The sequence below is a fragment of the Genypterus blacodes genome, unplaced genomic scaffold (genome assembly GCF_046128005.1).
Source record: "Genypterus blacodes isolate CSIRO-AG114 ecotype Tasmania unplaced genomic scaffold, CSIRO-AGI_Gbla_v1 ptg000094l_1, whole genome shotgun sequence".
NCBI classification, from domain to species: Eukaryota; Metazoa; Chordata; class Actinopteri; order Ophidiiformes; family Ophidiidae; genus Genypterus; species Genypterus blacodes.
In genome coordinates, this window is record NW_027466898.1 from 1,113,471 (window position 1) to 1,135,000 (window position 21,530).

A 21,530-nucleotide genomic window follows, 5' to 3' on the forward strand; every position below is an offset into this window, starting at 1 on the left:
GTGAAAAGATAAAAGGAGGAATGACACTGAAAAGGAAGGAGCAATGGAAGTGAAAACAGAGAAAGTGATCAAGACTGAGAAGTTAGGAGGGAGGGGAGGAAAGGAGAGAGGAAGGAAGGAGGGAAAGATGATATCAGGAGGAAGCCAGAGTGGTGAAGAGGAGGGAGGAATGAAGAAAGGGATGGATGAAGAGAGAGAGGGATGAAGAGAAGGAGGGCGTGACGGGGAGCCATTAATAATTTATGATAGCCTCAGCTTTTCAAAGCGGCACAGCGGTCCCGCTCTCTGCTTTCCCCTGACGTTTAATTTGTCTGAAAATCAGCGAGCGTGGAGTCTGATTATCGTCTCCGTCTGCCAAAGCCTCTGCCTCAATCTAACTGACACTGAGGTGGGATCACAAGCTGCTCCCTATGCATGCGTGTCGGCCTGCTATCCTTCAGGTTAAAACAATCCCGGGCCAAGAACTGCATTTGCACAGCAACAAAGGAGCTCCTCATTAAGCATCTCAATCCTCCCAAAGCGCTTTGAAATTATAAAAACACTTAAATTAAATGATCAAACACAAATTTCTGTATTATTGCGTTAATAAGCACATTATATTAGGCTCAGAAAATAACATAGTGCTGAATAAAGCGTAAAAAAATAATTCCAGCCTCTAATTCAGTACATCCTCCACAGAGATGACAGCTCAGCTTGTATCCTTGGGCTCCATTACCACCAGTGTTAGGGATTTGCTTGCAACAAGTAGTAAGCTATTAACTTAACTACCTTATTTGGTAGCTTGGCAGTAGCACAGCTATTTTCAAAACAGTAGAGCTTTTCCTCACCATAAAGCTACACCACTATTTTTCATGTGAAGGGGAGTCAATGACAAGTACACACTCTCGCCTGAAGCCAAAAACACACAAACTCTCTGTTGTAACCTCACTCATTGTCAGACATAGAAGTCAGTGTGGACTCCTGGTTTGCAAATAAAAAAGGTTGGAGTGTTATTGTAATGGAAATATTACTTTCTTGAACCATTGTTTCCCAGGTCCTTGTTGTTATTTGCTTTGAGAGTAAACAAAAAGTATTGTACATTGCCCCTTAAAGTAGCTTCCATGCATTTGTCATGGCTGCCTGTGGGGCAACTTTAGCTTTAGCTTGAATAGCTAACTTTCAAGAAAAGTAGCTTCCATAACACTACTTACTATATGTACGTTTACCCCAAACAACCTTGGTAGAAGTTAAGATGCAAATACTTGGCTGATGTTAGTTTAAATACACATTGAGAGAGCCGGTAAAGGCAGACATAAGCCTCATTTGTCCCCAGCTCAACCATCATTTATCCTTTTGAATCTTTCACAAAAAAAAAAAAAATCTCAAAAATCAGGCTCTCTGTCATTAATCTAAGAATTCATAAAGAAGTTGATTCAAAGCAGAAAGATGTAGGCTGTACTGTAAACATTTTATAGCCTAATTTATCGGTGATATATCAACAACTGAATGAATGGAACATCCTTCTGCTGGGCCTCTACAATAAAAGAAACAGTTCAACCTGCACTGTGAGGAAATGCCATTCTGAGTAAAAGAAACTAATTAAAACCAAGCCGGAAGGACACATTTAAATATAAATAAATAATTCGATTCGAGTACCTTAATACATAATAGTTTTAGTCTCAAGAGTTATTTGCCACAACACAGAATAAAGTGTTTTGTGTGTTTTTGAGATGCTTCAATGCTGCCATCTAGTGGTTGTATTGTGCTATATCCACATCTCAGCAGGACTGAAATGTGTGTGTTCAGCACAGAAAAATACATTCTGTGAATTAACAGCTATCAAACACAGCTCTCAAATTCAGTGATGAAATCCAAATTAATTCATGTTAAAAGCATGTTTATTGTTTTTGAAGGGTATAAAATGACGTTCATACAATTTATGCACAGTGAATTCATGACAGTGCTTCATTGTGGTCAGGAATTCTTCAAGTCTTCTCATGTATAAGGTCACGGGTTAATAACTTTATATAAACTCCAAACAACTCCTACAAAATATAGTGATATGCTGAAAAACTAAATGTAAATGGGAAAAAGGAACATTTGGAAAATTAATAGAATTCAGTCATAACAGAGACAGTATGGAAGCCTCTGGAAATGATGGATAGGCTGTTGTTGTGTGAGAAAGTGGCCATCAGCAGTTTAGTCCCAGGTGAGGAGGCCATGATGGACACCTTCTTTTCTATCTTCTGTCCTGGCTGTAGTAGCATCAATCTAGGACACACACGCACACACACACACACACACACACAGACACATGGAGGTTATCTCCAGTGCACCCCTGAGGCTGTCTAGGGGGCTCTTGATTTGCTCTAAAGCAGTTTGCTACTAACAACAGACTGTACTGTAGAATAAAGGAGCAGGCCTTTAGCAAAAAGAGTTTTGCCAACTAATAGTGCAAAACGGTCATAAAGTATCTGTATCACAAACAACATGCTGTATCTGTACCACTAATGATTCCAAAAGTTCTCAGACATTTTCCGCTTACAAAACTCACTTTTTCCCATTTTCATTGTGAAAAGAAAAGTTTAGTTTCATGATCACAGTATTCAGTATACTGTTCACTTCAATATACCCTCTTAACTAGATTTTCCACTTGGGTCTGAGCTCTAATTAGCTTGTTGACTCCTATCTGCTGTTGAAAGTGGACTACACCATGTGCAATAAGGAAAGGTTGATTCCACAACAACATTTTTTAAGAATTGGAAATGTAAAAACAAAGTTCTATGGCCTGATTGTTTCTGTAATGAGATTTGAAGATCTGCACAATCACAGGCATTGGAAATAACACAATTTTGTTTTAATTGGTTATCAAATATGGTTTGATTATCACCAAACAATTGTACAATCACAGACAGACACACAGTGTCTGAAGTAATCACACTCAACAATTGTACGTCTCATACATTATTTATACATTTTCGTTAATCATTCATGGTCCATGACCAGTCCTGGTATAAGTATGCCGACTATGTTCTTACAGGTTTTGTTTACATGCATCTCTCCGCATTTCCCAATATGGTGTTCACTTCTTTCTAAACTCTCCACATAATCCTCTGCACAGAAACCACCAAACCACTTCATACATGCGACAAACATGAACACATTGACAGACCGTCTCTCTCAGCACACAGACTTTGTCATTCATAGCAGAGTGACATGAAAAACACCAGCAACCGTGAGCGAGGAAAGATGTCATTTAGATTTACATTTTCACATAAATGTCACAAGTGGCATATTTAAGTACTGTGGTGTGTATTTCCATCTGGTATCACTTTATGTGAAATTGGAAAGTTTCTGTTTTGTGTCAATTTCAGAGTTTTGATTATTATTTTCTGATTATTTTATTATTATGAAAGCATGTGAAAATATGGCTGTAAAAATGTTTTGTTATTGGTTGAGCTTGAGCGAGGAAAGAATTCACAGAATTTGAACTTTGTCATCCCTCAAGCATTTTGGGTGAAAGTAATCAGAGAGGGTCCATAGTTTAGCCCCAAGTTGCTGACTGCTGTGGGAAGAGGTTTGTATGTGTGAATACAGCTTTGAGCAACGCATCAAAGTGATTGTTTAAATAAAGTGTAATAACTGGTAAAACCTCCTTCTTTCTTTCGCCTCCGTCATTGTTCAAAATGCCTTTTAGAGGAGCTTTTGTTGCTTTGATTGTCTTCAGACATTTTTGAACGTATGTGACCTATACCTCCAATCCTATTTCATCGATGGGACCATTTGACTCCAAGTACATTGTGGACAAGTTCACACTATTTCTGAAACCCGCACTTGAAATGCTGGTGGATGAGCTACAAACCTATGGTATGACCGTCGGATTCCAGCAGCAGTAAACACACCGAACTACATTCTTAAGCTGCATTCCTCAAATACCAAAACAAGAAACCGCGTCTCACTTACAGCTAACACCTGAAGGACAAGCGTGTGTGTGTGTGTGTCCAGGTGCCAGAGTCTCATAATTACAGATGATGATTAAGATGATTTCTTGTACTCTGTTTAATGTAGAAATACAGTACCTGGTCTGCTGTTTGCCCTTTAACAAGCCCGATCCCTCCACAGTCAGCACAGCTCCACACAGAGTCTTGGTAAACTTGTTTGTGAAGGACACATGGACTATACACTCCTTCCTCATCTGGATTCTGTCTCCCCCCTCAACCTGTAGGACAGCCACATCAGTTACAGGATGAGACAGACAATTAGTAAAAGACTGATGATTTATGTTGACTGCAAGAGAAAGTGAAGGTGGACGTTCATATTGGTGTACATTCAATCCTCCTGTGTATTGTGGGTGATGTTATTCCAGCTCCAGTCCAAGGCAAGTTCCTAACTACTACTGCTATTATTGCTATCATCCAAATCCATCTTCCAGCGTTTGTTTTTCTGTGTGTCCTGAAGTGAATATTGCCTCACAATGGACATATTACATAGATCTATCTTATTAACTATATTACACAGATTCGCTGTTGAATGCTTCTCTGGTGTGAATTTAGATTTTTGCTCTGTATTACAATGAGACAAATATGGACACAGATGGGAAGATATCTCTATCTTTCTCGTGTGTACCCCAAATGATATTTCTGAAGATGCAGTAAATTAAGTAAGTATTAAGTAAATTCATTGATAATGCAGAATGGCTGTTGTACCTCGATGATTATTTGTGGTGAGCTGATGTTAAACTCCTCTGTAGCCAGGACTCTTTCTTTGGTCCTCATGTCCTTTATCACTACTGCCACATTCACAATGTCCTCGCCACCCAGGACAGACTCGTATTTACAAGGAGAGATGACATGGTGGAGCGTCAAAACTGAAAAGAACAGAAAGTATGGAAGAAGCAACTCAAAAAATCAGATACAATGTTTGACATACTAACACATAATTAAATGTGTTACATAAACATAATTAAAATCGTTTAGTTTGTTGTTGTAGTTGTAATTGTATACTATGCTACCGCGTTATGGATCTGAACACAGACAACCTAATAAAATAACAGTGTCTTAATTTAAGAAATATTCTTCATCATCATCATCATCATCATCATCATCACCATCATGTACTCAGAGAGCTGTACCTTCTCCTGGCTGTACATGCAGCTCCTGCTGGGATTTCCAGAAGCTCTCCTGCGGGCTGCTGTCATACTGTTTCAGCTGAGCGTTCACATGCTCCTTCAGCACTCGGTGGCAGTTTGCTCGGTTTGTGAGCGTCACACACACACAGATGCTTTCGCCCGCTGATGGAACCCTGTCTATGTTTAGGGACACTTCCAAACTGGAAAACATCCCTGCAATATTTCAAATAGATGAAGAAAGAATTATGTTGGATTCAGGTGTTACATTACAACTATTGTTACAATTTACATTTACATAATGACCATGACCAATATCTAAGAGCACTTTCACATCACAGGAATATTGCAACAACACAAGAGTTTGAAATTCTTAAATCCTGACAGAAAGGCCAGAATGAGTGTGAAGGACTAGACCAAAAGTGACAACAGATCAATATTGTTTTTGTACAGACTCTATTTTGTTATGCTTTTGTGTAAGGTTAATAATTACACGTCTCTATGTTGTGGCACAATTTTGAGAGAGACAAGCAGAGAATGAGGACAGGAAAGCCTGAATGCTGCTTGTGGCATTTGAGTTATGATGTTTTCACACTGTTAAAATGTAGCTGTAGATTACTTACTTGTTTCGCCTTGCAGAGGATTGGATAAAATGTCAGGATGTGATCTAGCTGCCTTTACTGAAATAAAAGGAGAGAAGAAAAGGAAAAAGATGCTTAACAATAGAGCAGAAAATGTGTTTTATAGCCAGACCACATGTTGAGAGCTCGGTTTAAGCCTGGAGTGTAACAACTGAGACTGATACTAGTCAGGTTATTGGTCCAGTCTGTCAGAGACATACTAAACCAATAAAGGAAAGTCAAGATGATGAAGACGATCACTGTTTCTCCAAAGTTACAACCATCATGCAGCACTTTTGTGTATACTGACATGTCAGATTTTGATCACTAGGCATTTCTTACCCGGTGTGTTACATGTCGATGTCAGCATTTTACAGAACTAAACAATCACAAGCGTGTGTGTGTGTGTGAGATAGAATTGTTGGATGGAATAAACAAGTCAACAGAAATCACAATTAATAATGTGCATCTGAATGTTGTCACAGTCACTTTTGATACTATTGCCTCACTTCTGTCTGTCTTTGTCATCATTTACCTGTAAAATAAGTTCAATAAGTACATTTTAAGTACAGTTTTTACAAGGAGTAGGGCTGATGGTGGTGTCTTACATAAAGTTTGACTTTTGCTCATTATATTTTGCTGTAGATTGATTGCTGGATTCCCCCCTACAAAGAAAGGAAATAGACAAACATTGTGTTATTCAATATGTATGTACATTACATGTGGAGAACTCAGTCTAAGGGTCTCTTAAGAACATCTATAGTTGCAAATCTCAGTAAAATAGAAAAAAGCTTCACAGACAGAAAACACCCTCTTACTTCTCTTGCTCTTATAAGCCCAAGTCAGATTCTCTGGTATATCTGAAGCGATGCTCTTGGTGTAGATCAGCTGTCCTACCCACTGGGTGTCCACCGTCCTCCCCACCACCAGCCCATCACGCACAATCAGTCGGACAACATCAGCGTCAACGGAGGCGTAGATGAACGAGGTGTCGTATGGGACACTAAGGCAACCTCTCTGAATGGCAACCACAGGACAAGGACCACAGCAGAATATCCCTGCAGAGAGATCATTCGTTAATGATCAACTCCCCCGTCAGTCTGGTTTGATTGACTGTGCACGCCTAGAACTGCATATCAAACAGCGCCTTCTTGAGTATCCACCTGCACTCTTCTCTTGGGGAGTTGGGTCCACTACTTGCCAGCCATCAAACCCTGGACCAAGGTCAGGTCTCCTCATCCAGCACTCTACCCACACATGGAAGTTCCTACAAGTGTTGAACAAGCAAACATATACTGACGGACACACAAACCTGTATAACACCCATGGTATAAATCCAACCCACTCACATTGTACAAACGTATATAAAACACTGCATGCATGCAGATATAATTCATGTTCTATCTTCTCTGGTAACAGTAAACGGTTCATAACAGACTCATCACAAGCTTAACTTAAAAGACACCAACCAAATACTGTCCTTGGACAAGCCGAGCTTCTCACACTTCTCCCCTTTGCTTGAGTAAATCTCTTCAATTTGCAGGTTGCCATTTGTGTCATGAGCTGAGTTGAACACGGTCACCACTCTGGAGGGGATTCCCAACACTCTCATCACTGAAATGAAAGCCATTTTCCCATCTAAATTTTCTTATATCTTAATGGTCAGGAACACACGTCACATGCTGTTCAATATGGTTCTTGTCATTTTGTAGACAAAATGCATCAAGGTGGGATATCGTGGCACCCATACAAAATCCTTTATGTTACCCATACTTCTGACCTCCTTGCCCTTATGTTGCTGATGAATGAACTCTATAGGTGCCAAAACAACAACAACAACAACAACAACATGATGATACAGTACCTGTGCAGAGGACTGAGGCGTACACCCAGCACTGTCCATAGCGCACCGGGTTGCAGTTGGATGAGACCCAGCTGCGAAGGATGTCAGCACTGCCGGTCCAAGCTGTGGGATTGACACCTCCTGTGTAGCTGCCATCCCACCTCCCCTCCACAAGGCCCAGGTCATCGTTACAGTTCACCTTGGAGAGGATGGGACGGAGGTCTGAGCTATATTCATCTACAACTCTGTAGATACATACAGTATGTGGAGTTGACTCTCTCACCATAGCACAGGCCACCCTGCAGAGGTAGACCGGGTCTACCCGTTTAATGTAGTCTCTCTGTTTGTCATTGAGGTGCTGTGGACTGACCTGCAGGAGCTTCAGACACGCCTCTAGGACCCCTGGCTCATACTGTGCACAGAAACATACCTTTAGTTTCCTCATTGCAAAGAATGCTCTGATTATACATGGACATTATTGTGCTGAAATGGTAAAATGATACTCAAACATCAAAAGAACTTGTGATATCATCAGATAAATGTAGTGAAATCAAAAATACAAGGTTTCCCTCTGATGTGTCATGGGTAGAGTACACATGCTTGTTACTTTCAACCTACCTGACCAAATGACCAGGGCCGTTTACACACATTTAGATTGCTGCCCATGTACACCAACCCAAAATCACTCTTGACATATTCTTGTAGTTGGACATCCAGGGGCATGTACACCGGGTCCTCTGAGATAACAAAGACAAGGGGCACATTGATGAACACTGTTGCCTCATAAAACACAACCTACCAAATCTATTTGCATCCACAAGTGATCAAGAAATGTTTTTTGTGGAGCTTCAATAATCAATAATGCTTATCAGTTGTTTTCTAACCCTTAAGCCAGGGGTTGCAGAGCAGCACGAAGCTGCCGACCTTGTAGCTCCGTCTGCCCCAGTTCGTCTCTATGTGGACCAGGAGGTCATACAGAGCCACGGAGGTCAGGACAGGCGAGCAGAGATGGACCGTGACCGACTGCTGGTGCAGGTCCCCTGGGTAGACTTGGGCTGACCAGCTTAGGCAGTCTGACCACGCCACAAAGAACTGGACTGGGACCCTCTCTGATAGATCACCTGCACAGTGAAAGATAACATTGAGACTGTATAGTATGGGGGACACCATTGCTTGGACATGGACATGACTGATCTTTTTGTGCCGTCTTATCATGTGCTGCATCTGTCCAGGTTTGCTTTCCACCTAACTGTCATTTTCTTTTCTGTCCTCATCTGTTTCTGTTATCTCTTGTTCCTCTATGTCCAGTCCTGTCTTCACATACTATGCTGAGCTGTCCTGGTCTGGTTTACCCTGTCCTATCTGTCCTTAACTGTCCTCTTCTGTCTTGTCCTGTTCTAGGCATTTCCCTCCTGCTCTACCCTGATATTTTCTACTCCGGATCTTTTGTTCGTTTTTGGCTCCCTTTATTGTGTCCTTATCTTTTCCTGACTTGCTCTGTTACTTCCTATTGTTCATACAGTTACGGTCGACTGACTTCTTCACTTTTCCTCCGTCTTGTCCTTTTCTATCCCTCTGCATCTGTGCTGTGCTAATATGTCGTCTCATCCTCTATGTTTTCACCCGTCATGTTTCTTTCTGAAACACAAGCCAATATTTTCATGAACATGATCCACGGTGAAGACATAGAATCGCAATAATAATAGCTGCTGCAACACAAAGTGTGTATTGATGATGTATTGATAGGGAAAGATGCCCAGATGTGATTATTTCAAATGTGGAAAAGTAAAAGCCTCTGAAGCTGAAACACTACCAGACTTTGGTACCTAGCCAAACCTCCAGCATGAGGTTCTCAGTGTGAGGGTCCCATGCTCGGCTGCGGAACAGCAGGGTGAGTTTGAACGGTTTCCCTCGGCGCACCACCAGGAGCTGGTTGGAGAGACCCAGTGTCTCATGGGAACTGTGGTTCTCCTGGACCTCAAAGTTGACATGCTTTAGTCGGCAATCGTCTGGAAAAAAAATATTAAGCCTACAATGAAAATCTATCTAAGCTGGTATGTGGTCCCTGGATCCAATCTGACCTCTTGCTCCTTCCCTTTCTCTCTGCTTATAAAAGAGAAATATAGATCAATAAAAAATAATAGAACTCTTTGTCCTCAAAACCACCCCACTGACAACCAACAAAATCCAGATCTTGTATATCATATTATATAACAGAATGACTGAAATTCTGTCCATATCACTACGACACTATGGCTGCAGCATTGCTTTCTAATGGCAGAGCTTCTATTGCTGCTGCTCTTACTTCTCTATATCAAAAATCCTGACACCTACATGAGATAGTGACAATTATCAGTTTCAAGGGATTTTACTGCTGCTCACTTTGTTTGGTCTGAAAATGTATCCAGTAATGTCTTTCTCTGGCCCAATCTGCGCCCCCAACCTCAATATTTTCTGCAGGTACTACCATAATCACTGTAACTCTTTTCCTTTTCCTCCTATGACATGTTTTACAACTGTGCTGCCTGGTATGACAGATATGACAAATACAACAAATAAACCCTGGTCACATTGTGCAACTCATGCCGACATTCTTGGCCGCATACTGAAGCATGAAAACATTCCGTTGACTCAAACAATCCCACAACCTGCCTTGGTAGATTTACTCGCAACTGTGGCAGTAAAACACGATTTCAATGAAATATGCAAATTTTAAAGCAAGAATGTCAATATTAAATGAGACAATGAATGACAAATCTGATTCAAAGACTCAAAAAAAAAAATCTAAATGGAACAATTAGGGAGTTAAGTTGTTTGAGCAAATGTCTCAGCAAGCTGCAAGAAAATACGCCTGATATTTACTCGGATCATGCCTAAACAAATGAAATTTCTGCTGATTTGGGAAAGCTGACAGTCTGCAGAACTGGGATCATACACTCAAAAAAAACATAGCCTTGATTGTTTAAAACCTCAAACAAGGGCCATGAAATCATCCTCTTCTTTGCTGTATCTGAGGCAGCTTCAAAAAAAGAAAGAACTGTTTCTTTGGAAAACTTCAAACTCACCTGCTGCGATGTTGTGTCGTGTGTGTTGCATGCAGTCCATTTTCTGACAGCAGGTATTGTAAGTGACTGAAAGAATGTCAAAGACACTCCACCCCCACCCCACAGATAACATCTCACTCCCTCCATTCTTCTCTCGTGGCATCCATCCACTGCACATAGGACATTTTTCTTCACACAGTGGACCATAGCTGCAATTCCTACTAACAATCATTCAAATAATTATTAACCCTGTGGCATGAAGTCCTTTGTGCAATGTTGCGTCTCACTGAATCTCACTGGGAATCGAAAGTTTCAGCAAAATAAATACCATTATACTGAATAAAAAAAAAATGTCATTATCATCTTTGCATTCTAGAAAAAACAAAACCTGGAGCTGGGACTGATTAATTCAAAATAATTAGCTTTTTATTTTTCAAAGGGATTTTGATACAAAAAGGTTTACCGAGTCCATTCATAATTCCATAAGTACAAATGTTTCTCATTCACCCAGTAAGCTATGCAGCAACACAAACATAATTGAAGAAAAGCATTAAAAACGAATGATGCGATTGTTATGCAGCTGGAAAGTTTCCTTTCGAACAGTGACTGAAATGGGGTTGGTGTCGATTCACTTTCAGTTAAATCAAAAGAAGAGTAAATGGGAGCTTGGAGTAAATAATTCTTGATAATTATTATGAGCAGAGAGGTCAGATTGGTACAGCAATTACTGTCTGTCTTGATTCATTTTTTGTTTTAAGAAATCACGTATCCACTGCACATACAGTATAAATGCTTCAGATGCAAGAAAGCACGATTTCCTAAAAACATGACTTGTTTTTTAACACATCGGGGTTGTCTTTAACTGAAGCTGAACCGATTCCAACCCTGGTGTAAATGTCGTTTTCCAAAAATCAAACCCCTAAAAAATTCACACAAAACACAACACAACAACACAAAAATCCTGATCTGAATCTTAACACCTCCACGTCCATAACAAGGCACCCAGTTTGTGAGCTTAATCCAGAGACACAAACTGCACATTTAGCAGATAATGTGAATCAGTTCAGCTGCCACATAAAACATCAAACCAAAGACCAAAACAAACAGGAAAAAACTGAATCCGATACATTCCAAGGAATATATGCACTATTAGAATAAGCCTAAGAATTACACTGCTGTGGGTTGAAAACCTTGCCGTCCTCCAAATGACATTGGCATTAAGGATGGATTCAGTATGTTTACATGCACGTGAATATTTCTATTCTAACCTGAGGCGATTTACTCAAGAAAGTAAACTCTCATCAGTTTACAATGGGCGGGTAAGCATTCAGTGTCGTGTATGCATACCTCTTGAACCGATTAAGGATTATGTCATGAATATGCAGTGAAACATGGAATCTTATTCATTCCATGGTGACATTCTTGTCTGAATTGCCGTATAAACAGACTAGCGTGCATGTAAACGTACTGAGAGAGCAGGAGTTCATGTACCTTACGTAAAAACAAAGGACACTCAGAAGCGCCATACATGTGCAACCTCACTTAAGCAATGCTGTCTGTCATTTCATTCCCGTAACACATACTTTTTCGGCTGGATTCAGTTTGGATCTATCTAGTACAGAAATGGTCTAAAAACCCCTGGAATAAAACAAAAAAATAAAATTTTCTATGAACACCCTCTTAAATAAATATCACTTTTATCCACACACACACACACACACACACACACACTAAAACACAACACTTCAGGAACACACAAAGACTTGTTAGCTTACAAAGTAACTTAGAACACCAAGGACGTAGTTTGGATGCAGATAATAAACGGTATGCCGCAGCACAGTTAACAGTGAAAAACTTTGTTATTGCTTCTGATTTCAGTCAATACAATCAACCAAAGCAAGTCATAGTCGAAGGTACTAGAACATGGCGTTAGGCGACACAAAGGAAGAAGAAATTGATCGTGTGAGATGAAGATAAGTCAGGACACGTGACACCCCCCGAGTCGAGGTGATTGATTTAAGGCATGAACATTAACTCTCTGCAATGATACTAAGTGCATATACTGAACAACAACAGGATGTCCCTGTTTTGAACCTGAAGTTACATCTATTTCACGCTGATTAGCTTTGTAAAAACAAGGATGCAGCTGTGCCTCAATTCACCAATGACACACTTCTTCTTTTGGGACACTTGAGGACAGAATGCATAAGGGACCAGGAGCTGTCAGGCAGGGCTTTTCCCTGCAAGGAACCTATAAGGCCGCAAATGCCAGTGACAATTTCTTGCTTGAATTCCTGGTTGGAAAAAGTTAAGAAACCAACAAATAATCTAAAATCAACCTACATAACAACCTCGCAATGCATCTACAACAATACACTATCACACAAGACCTGCTCTACTCCAAACACCTGAGACTACGGCCACACGCGCAGCTAACTAACACAACAGATTCCTTATTAGTTTTTACCTGCTGCCATAACTCCAGCAGTCTATTACCTGGTTTCCTCCACACAAACAGCAGGACAGCCTGACCTTTACATTTAATTGCCTTTTCTTCAAAACCACATCCATGCCACAGTTTCACCATAATCCTTCAGACATGATAGATAGCTTTTAAAGGCAACACATTCTATGTTTGTAATGTTTTATTGAGCAGATAAACACAGCGATCTCTGTGACCTGCTGTGATTGGTTTGGTCATTCCTGATAAGAAGTCTTGGGCACCTTACAAGGTGTGAAACACGTTGACCTCAGCACGTTGTAAGGAATGCAACAACTCAAAAACTTTCAGGGCTTATGCACAGCGTTTTATGGGTTTGTCTAACTGGGCAATGTTGCTTATTGAATGTGAAGACATACTCACTGATAAATCAAATATTATCATGTTGGAGAAAATAACACTAAGTACAATATGTCCCCTTTAAACTCAAATCATTCATTGAAATAATAGGCAGCGTGAAAAGTGACAATTATTCAAAACATCATTACACCCCTATGTCTGCTTTTATTTGCAAAGAGATGAGGGTCTGGTTGGCAAAAGCACCTTAAACTTTCCTTTTTGTTCACTTTGCCAGCAAATGAACCCGTTTAGGTTTGTTTGTGGTGTGAACTAAATTCTAGCTTCACCAATTCTGATGGGAAGGATAAATTACACGGTTACAGAGTGGCCCATTATCAAAGGAGGATATGATGACACTATAAATATTCCATAGCCAATCTCCATTCTTGAGTAGCACGTAAGATTTCATCTGAGCATTTGCACGTCTACTAGAAAGTACATATACTTAACTAATGAAAGAAAGGCCTCTACCAATGTTGTGTCCTTCAAAAGACTTTTGTCTTCATCCAAGAGGAAGAAAATAACTAGCGCTTACATTTCAAGATGCTTTTGGAAAACCAGGCCCTGTATCTGTGGGTCTGGTTTCATGAAAGCTGCTTCAGCCCAAACGCCTGGACAGCAAACATTCCCCCTGTGGAGGAAATGGCCCATTCCAGATACCAGGCTTGTCTGTGCAACCAGCCATATGAGATAATGTTAATAAATCTGCATTAAGGAAACCAGCCTTATGAGTCCATATCCCACACATTAACACCTGCACAATCCCCACAATCCACTTGGGTAAAATATCAACAGCAAAACTTTGCTCATTACAAAACAGCAAAAATTATTCATATAAATAAATTAAATAGCTATGCTGAAGCTAGGGTTTTGTCTAAAATGGCCAAAGAGAAGTGCTATTAATGTGCTATGGTACAATTTTGGAGGGAGTAGTTGAGGAGCTATTTGGGAAAATCAAGGGCAACTACAACTACACAAAACATTTCCCCCCAACTCCCAGTCAAAACTTTACGCGTGCTTTGTCCATTAAGACTTTAAGACCGACCCTCCTGCAGAGTCTCCAGCTGAGGCTCGCACAATCATTCTCTCCTCCTTCTTTTCCTCTATGTGTCCCCCAAAACCCGCGACAGGTCACTAAAGTCACAGTCAAACAGTTCACTGATGCCCTCGTGGTCTTCCAGTCCAAAGTGGTAGTCGTGGTTGTGAGGCGGTGACAGGTTGATGAAACTGTCCAAGGGTAGCGGGAGGGCGTCTCCGTTCAGGAAGTCGGCCGACGAGAGGGGCGAAAGATCAAAATCGGGCATGCCTCCAAAGTTGGCAAATGGGTCGCTACCCAGCAGAGATTCTGTAAGAAAAAAAGCTTGAGAGATAAGCACTATCTAACGGCAACAAATAAGACGTATGAATTCATTTTGAATAATACAATTTAATTACAATTAAGGAAAGAAGTTATTAGGAAGTGTTTTTCTGGTCTGAATCAATGAATGAGTCGGCACTTTTACTGCTTCAAACTGAAAATTCTAAAAGGAAAGCAACATACAGTCTATTAAAAACTGTCACACTAACATTATCGCAGTGTAACAGATCTCGTCTTGTTGTGGGTTCAAACCTAGTTCAGAACCTTTTCCACAGATCAGGCTTGAACCCCCTTGGAGGAAACGCCATCAGTGCTGCGTTATGAAACTCTGATAAACATGCTACCTCTTGTTGCGCGCCCCGAATCTTTCATTGCTTACTTGTTTGCCGCGATAGAAGAAAATGTCTAAATTAAATGAACATCGTGTAGCCTTACAACTCCTCTTGTCTGTACTGTGTAGGTTACTTCAAATGGCATAATCTCACTCCGTCTCTCTATCTCTCTCCGTCTCTCTCTCTCTCTCCGTCTCTCTCTCTCTCTCTCTCCGTCTCTCTCTCTCTCTCTCCGTCTCTCTCTCTCTCTCCCTCTCTCCGTCTCTCTCTCTCTCCGTCTCTCTCTCTCTCCGTCTCTCTCTCTCCGTCTCTCTCTCTCTCTCTCTCTCTCCAGCATCTGTGACAGGCATCCATCAGACAGCTTCTCTGAACAGTAATCTAGGGGATTTACTGGCAATATCAAAAGAGTGTAGTGTGGAAAATCAGGGCCTACATCACGCAACTCACCCGTGTCTGCACCCAACACCAGGGTTGAGGGATCCTGCTGGGAGGTTGCGGTCGCCGTGGATGAAGTGGACGCCGGTGACGGTAGGTCTCCCTCCAAAGTGGACGCGGAGGCGCTGGCTTGTGTTTGCTGGAGGTGCTGTGTGGGGGACGCGGTCGGGCTGGGATCGCCATGGGATTTTGAGGGACTACTTCCAGTCACTGGACTGCACACGCCGGAGCTGTCGTCTGGGCAGAGGAAGACGTCGATGGGACCCCGCGTGCTCTTCAGCGACACCTGGTAGCCCTGCGACGCACAAAAGACAAGACATGCACATCACCTCTGTCGTGTAAAAATGTGGTTGACCTTTCACACAAAATCTCAAACAGGGATGAATTTTAAGAGCTGTACCTCGGTGGGTTCGGAAACCTGCATCTGCGTCTCTGGCGGAGCTCGGATCACCATGACCAACTGGTCTGGCGAATCAAATGACTTCCTCAAGTCCTGGCAGCGTACATACCCCAATGTGACACACACGCTGTGATTAAGGAATACAATGCTGCCGTTATGGGTGTAACACATAACGCTGACACAATCGACACAGCGTTGTTTGTTTAAGATTCTGATGAAAGCCACAGAGGGAGTGGGTGGGACTGCTAAATGGCAAAAAAGCATTTGATTGGAAAACCAGACCACCATTTGGTCATAAATTGTGCGTAGAGACCGTTCTTGTCATTGTGGTCTTTTGCTTCCTTATATTTAGCTTTACAGCTCTTAACTTTGCAACGACACCGCAGCCACAAGCTTAAGTTTGAACCCATGCATGCCGATTTTGGCCTGAAGCTCTTCTCCACAAAACAGCGGTACAAGGCATGTGACACCGGCCATCGCTCCACTTATACCAAATCCTTTGTTTTACATTCTGTGGGTTTATAAAAAAAACACAACTATTGACTCACTGCCCCGAGACCTTGTGCACTAACACCATAGCTGGGCCTGAAGTCCCGAGAACTAAGCAGATCTGACCTCTAGAGTCTGGTCTCGTTCAATCGAGGTAATAACAGACTGCCTTGTTTTTAATTTGTACTTAAAGCTTTTGCACTTGAAGAAGGCTGGTAAAGTCCAAGAAAACAACTTGTGATACCTCTTCCTGCACACACTGTAACCTAATGCCATTATGCTTCACTTTGACAGAATGGATGCACATTTTTAAACGCTTCATTGAGGTTTGGAAGAACACACTGATTAACCTTTGCACAGCATCACCAGGCCAGTGGAAGCAGCCATCGTGTCAATTGGTGTTCAACCTTAAGGCACGTTTCAACAGATCTGTACATATTATTCAAGACATTGTCTGTGATATTGGACTGCACAAATGCACCACGTATGAGTCTTGGACATAATTGAGAACAGCAGATATTGGTCAAAAGGATATTTCTTGTTTTGTTGGTCCTCTGTGAGCAGTTTGAGCTGGAGGTTGCATTTGGTAATGAGTTTGTCCAGCTCCTCCTCAGCTGCCGTGAGGTCACACACCGCCATTTGCAACTCCTTATGCTGGGCTACTAACGACCCGTCAATATGATTACCACTACGGAGAAGACAGGAGATTATTTTATCAGTTTGACGAGGCAGGTCAGTGCTTCATACAGATCAGCACCTTTCATCTACAAAAAGCTCATTAATCTTCAGATATTACTCTTACAGCCACTGGATGTTATTCTTGGACTTCTTGGAGATGAGGTGGATTCCCTCCAGCACGTTTGTAATGTCGTAGATCCGCCTTTTCTGCACATTCAGGACCTGCGAGGCCCAGTTCAGATCCACCACGCCGTCCGACGACTGGGACAGCAGGTGCAGGAAGCGCTTGGTGGTCAGGTTCAGAGAGGTGTTGTAGCGTGAATTCTCCGTTAGGGCTCGAGGCACTGGAGGGAGAAGAAGGAGAGGTGAGAGAAATTAAAACACAACGTTTCACACCTCAACTCAACTGCTCAATCGCTACATGTCAGCTGCAGCCTCGAAGCCGACGGTCTGAAAAACGCTGCGTGATCCGACAGGCACCTCACCTGAAGCATGCTGAGGCCTTAAAAACCAAGAATGTGGCCAGGAGCAGCGCCTTAGTGATGCCCCCGTTACACAAGCTGCTCCAGATATAAATCAAAAGCAGATTTAAAAAGGTAGAGCTGTGTGTGTAACTCCAGAGGAACATTCATAACGGAGAATAATACAACAAAATACCGTCTGTATCACCAGACTACCAGTGCTGGAGTGTTACTGCTCCGCTCCTCTTGTATCTCCGTGAAAAATCATATCTTAGTTGTGATAACGCCACTTATTGCATTCAACATAGGAGGATTAATATGCAAATTAAACTGCTATTCTGGTGTATTTTGGGGACATTTAAGCCTCTGTTGCCAACAGAACAGTGTAGAAAGAAAAGAAACATGAGGAGAGATTGAGAGAGGTCATTGACCTGCAACAAAAAGATCCCCAGCTAACATAGAAGCAAGGACGATGACATTTAAGGTCAGTCTTTTAAATTTGGAGCACATTCTTGTTTAAAGAGACGTCCATTCATTAGTCAGTATCGCCGCTGTGTTTAAAGCAGTGCACAGGGAAACTCTACAATGACACATAAGCAGAGAATTGGACTGGGAACATGATTTTAGTTGGCCATTATAATGGACTTAAACAGCAGTCAAAGCTGACTGCTTACATTTCACTAACAGTCTGGACTTTAAAGCAGTATTGAGTTACAGAATTGTATTTAGATATTAAGTCAGGGTGCAACAAAAACTCGACAACAGGCAAATGTACAAAATAATTCTATTCAATTCAATCCAAACCAGACATGTGAGAGGCATGCGTTATCTTTCATTTTCACTTTCATCAGTTTTCACATGAATTTAAAAGTTTAATTTAATCTCCCTTCTTTGTAAGCAGTGTGCATTCTCTGTTTACAGACAAAAATTTCTGAAGTATATCGTTGTGTTCTTGCCGTTTTGCGCTCCTGTTAGCTCCCTTATTGTATAAACAGTTTGCAATGCTTGAACTAGACTTAAGGGTTTCAGGACTTAAAGAGTTATACAAGTTGGTTCTTATTTGATTGCTATGCAGTGAAAGTACAAAGTGTGACGATCTGTTGGTCGATGCATGTGTACCTCTGGGAGGGGCAGGTGTAGACGGTGGGGCAGGGCCCACAGATGTACGGGTGGTGCTGACATACTGATGGTCGCTGTCTAGATCCAACTTCCTCTTTACCTGCAGAAAGAAAAATACACAGAGGGTTGGAGTGTTAGACAGAAACACAATTAAGGACAGGATGAGAATGAAAACTGCAACAGGTGGCTGCACTTTCACCGCTTTATACCAGACAGAAGTGTATCCATGTACAGATAATCATTACCTAATCATATCTATTCACCTGTGACTGTTGAGTGGTTTGTTTGTGTATAAGCAGGATTGCTCAAAAGGTTATGAATGTATTAAACAACTCGGTCCAAGCAGAACCTATCGGTGCAGATCTTTGAATTATTTAAATCATTCAACATTGTCACGTTTTCTTAGGCACAATGTTCTTCAAATACACAAACTGGCATATTCACCCATCCACTACATGACAGGAGGCACATGAAGGCTCAGTAACATTGGGCATAAACATGAAACAACTACTATTGCATAACTGAATTGATGCTTATGAATATCTTCGTAGCTTTTTTACTTTCTCTCTCCTTGACCCATCTACCCCAACTACGCCCTCTCCTCACCGGAGGTCTTCCCAGAGCCGGCCGCCTCTTGTCCTGGATCCCAACATCAGCAGACCCCTGTGGTGTGGCAAACAGGAGGATCTCCCCTGTGCTGGTGGGAGCCACGATCCCTGGGTGGAGCTCCTCATCTGCAGGGCTGGAGATGATCACTATCTGGTGGTCCTGACTAAGTTCAACGTTCCCAGACGTTAGCAGAGTCTCAAAGTCGGCCAACAGATCCTCTGACGTCTGTCCTGTTATTACAGTCTCTGACATGGCAGTGTCTCAAAGTGTCCAACTAAGATACTGTATACTGAGACTGAGTATCAACACTCATATTCCATACTGAAAGTGTGGAACAACACTTTGAGCTCCTAAAAGTTTGCTTGCAGTTTGACCATTGTTTACATACATTACAAACTAACTTTCAGACAAAGTAGTCAAATGAATGCAAGTTAAGTGCTAAGAATAGACTTAGGTTGACGATGAAATAGCTAAACAGGATGTTCAGCCAAACAGGAAATTTGGAAAAAGCAGAAAATATTACAAAATGCATATGTAGGTATTTAGGCTTAAATTGAGGCGAAGCTGCTGATGTGTTGCCAAGCGAACATAACAAGCAGTTCGATTCGGTAATAAACGCTTAGGTTAGCACATTAGCGAGCTAATCTTTTGTTTTCGTGACTTGTGTCAGTACAGTAAGAGGTCGAGGCCTGGACATACTGCCATGAACACATACACACCCTGCTAACCAGCTAGCTTAGCTTCGCTTCAGTCAACAAACACCGAAGCAAGTTAACTAATTCACAGCAGCCGTCAAAGTAGCATTTTATCGCTACGGATCATTATCATTTCTCCACACGACTTAAAATCGGCGTTGTGTTGAGACGGTTAGTACAACTTTACGGCCAGCTCGTCGGAATAGAGTAAGCTAACTAAATAAAACATCGTTCACAATGCAAACGGCAGTAGCACAACAGAGAAAGCATCTTTGAGAGCACAAACACAAAAGCAATAGGTATTTCAGAAGTAAACACTGATATGATGACTGTAAAAATATAGAACAGGTTAGCATGCTAGCTAAGTGATTAGTCGCAGTTCTTCAACCCCCTCGTTTTGTTGGGGCACGCAGGAGGCTGTCCGACAAAACTGAAAATAAGAGGGAGATAAAACAGTCGCATAAAAAATATCCATTAAAGTCGATACTCTATGGTCCTTTTGCTTGTCGCGTCGGCCACAATCCTTTCTGTCAAGGCGCCACATAGACCCCGTTATCCACTGTTATTGTTGTTATTGTCCCAGCTGATCTACATCTAAACAAGGCTTAGAAGGTTTTCGCGCGAAATCTTTTTTGCCGCGAAACCAACACGTGCTCACATTCCGAGGTTGCCATTGGTCAATCAGTAGGCTCCTCTGGAAGGCGGGCCGTAAGGCCTGTGATTGGTCCAAATAGCTGCCCGTCATATTGCCGAGAGAAATTTTGTCGATCCAAGGTACGTTTAAGTCCCATGGGAAATTATGTTTTTTTGAGAATATTGTTGTTCTTGAAACTTTGTATATTGTTCGGTTGAATTGGATCAAACCCACTGTGCATAATTTCTAATGTTTTTTAATGTATTTTAGCCAGTCAGTCAGTTAGTTATTCGGAACTCAAATAAAACATCAACTTGTTTTGTTGACAATTAATCACATTTGCATTTCTGTTGGAGCACAGTTTATACCACCCTATAAGACTAATGGGGAAATTACTGCGGCAAATGTTTTTGAAGAACGCTCAAAATGTTTTTTTACGTATACTTTAGTGCTCAATTGGCTTTTCCTACGACACATGAAAGCACCGTCATCTCAACACACAGCATGTTGTAATCGAGCACCGATCCCTCAGCTGGCGAGCTGCAAGATGGCGCAGGCTATATTTGAAGTGCTTGAAGGTAGGAATAATGTGTGTATATACGCGTCACTACGACTTATTTAAACATTATAGAAATACTTATTGTGTAAATATTTCAGGCTACGATTTAGCTCTTTAGAAAAGTCTGTACAAACCCCTGAAACGCCTTTGTTTGGACATAATCCTTCAGATATTCCTTATGAGGGGAGGGTGCCTGTGATTGTAAACAAACAAATAGATTCATTAAAGGCAGACGAACGAAACTGAGAATATTTTAAGATGTTCTCATTATGTTACAGTAAGGTAGGGAAGTCATGTCGTTAATAAATACAT

The 21,530-nt window shown here is 41.5% G+C and overlaps 3 protein-coding genes across 5 annotated transcripts in view; 1 reads left to right on the plus strand and 2 right to left on the minus strand.

The window, feature by feature from the left end:
* Positions 1–1,859: 1,859 nt before the first annotated feature.
* LOC143007827 (protein-glutamine gamma-glutamyltransferase 2-like) lies at positions 1,860–10,689 on the minus strand. Its single transcript, XM_076159304.1, has 15 exons — positions 10,633–10,689; positions 9,394–9,576; positions 8,452–8,688; positions 8,186–8,304; positions 7,851–7,979; positions 7,589–7,766; positions 7,194–7,338; positions 6,888–6,991; positions 6,543–6,782; positions 6,333–6,389; positions 5,728–5,784; positions 5,111–5,320; positions 4,686–4,846; positions 4,059–4,198; positions 1,860–2,250 (listed from the first exon to the last, which is right to left on the minus strand). The coding sequence occupies exons 1-15, from the start codon at positions 10,670–10,672 to the stop codon at positions 2,088–2,090; spliced, it is 2,163 nt and encodes a 720-aa protein (XP_076015419.1). The 5' UTR covers positions 10,673–10,689; the 3' UTR covers positions 1,860–2,087.
* A 364-nt stretch (positions 10,690–11,053) lies between these two features.
* Positions 11,054–20,638, minus strand: e2f1 (E2F transcription factor 1). The gene is made up of 7 exons (XM_076159305.1): positions 19,328–20,638; positions 18,722–18,821; positions 17,266–17,485; positions 16,999–17,151; positions 15,975–16,089; positions 15,587–15,869; positions 11,054–14,795 (listed from the first exon to the last, which is right to left on the minus strand). The coding sequence occupies exons 1-7, from the start codon at positions 19,580–19,582 to the stop codon at positions 14,554–14,556; spliced, it is 1,368 nt and encodes a 455-aa protein (XP_076015420.1). The 5' UTR covers positions 19,583–20,638; the 3' UTR covers positions 11,054–14,553.
* Positions 20,639–20,774: 136 nt separating this feature from the next.
* znf341 (zinc finger protein 341) overlaps positions 20,775–21,530 on the plus strand; it is an 8,789-nt gene continuing 8,033 nt past the window's right edge. For 2 of the 3 annotated variants that reach the window (XM_076159353.1, XM_076159354.1), the window contains exons 1-2: positions 20,781–20,799; positions 21,109–21,237. In XM_076159353.1, coding sequence (XP_076015468.1) covers positions 21,135–21,237 — 103 coding nt within the window. In that variant the 5' untranslated portion in view covers positions 20,781–20,799; positions 21,109–21,134. Of the gene's footprint in view, positions 20,800–21,108; positions 21,249–21,530 lie in introns of all 3 variants that reach the window. The other variant, XM_076159355.1, reaches the window with a different exon arrangement.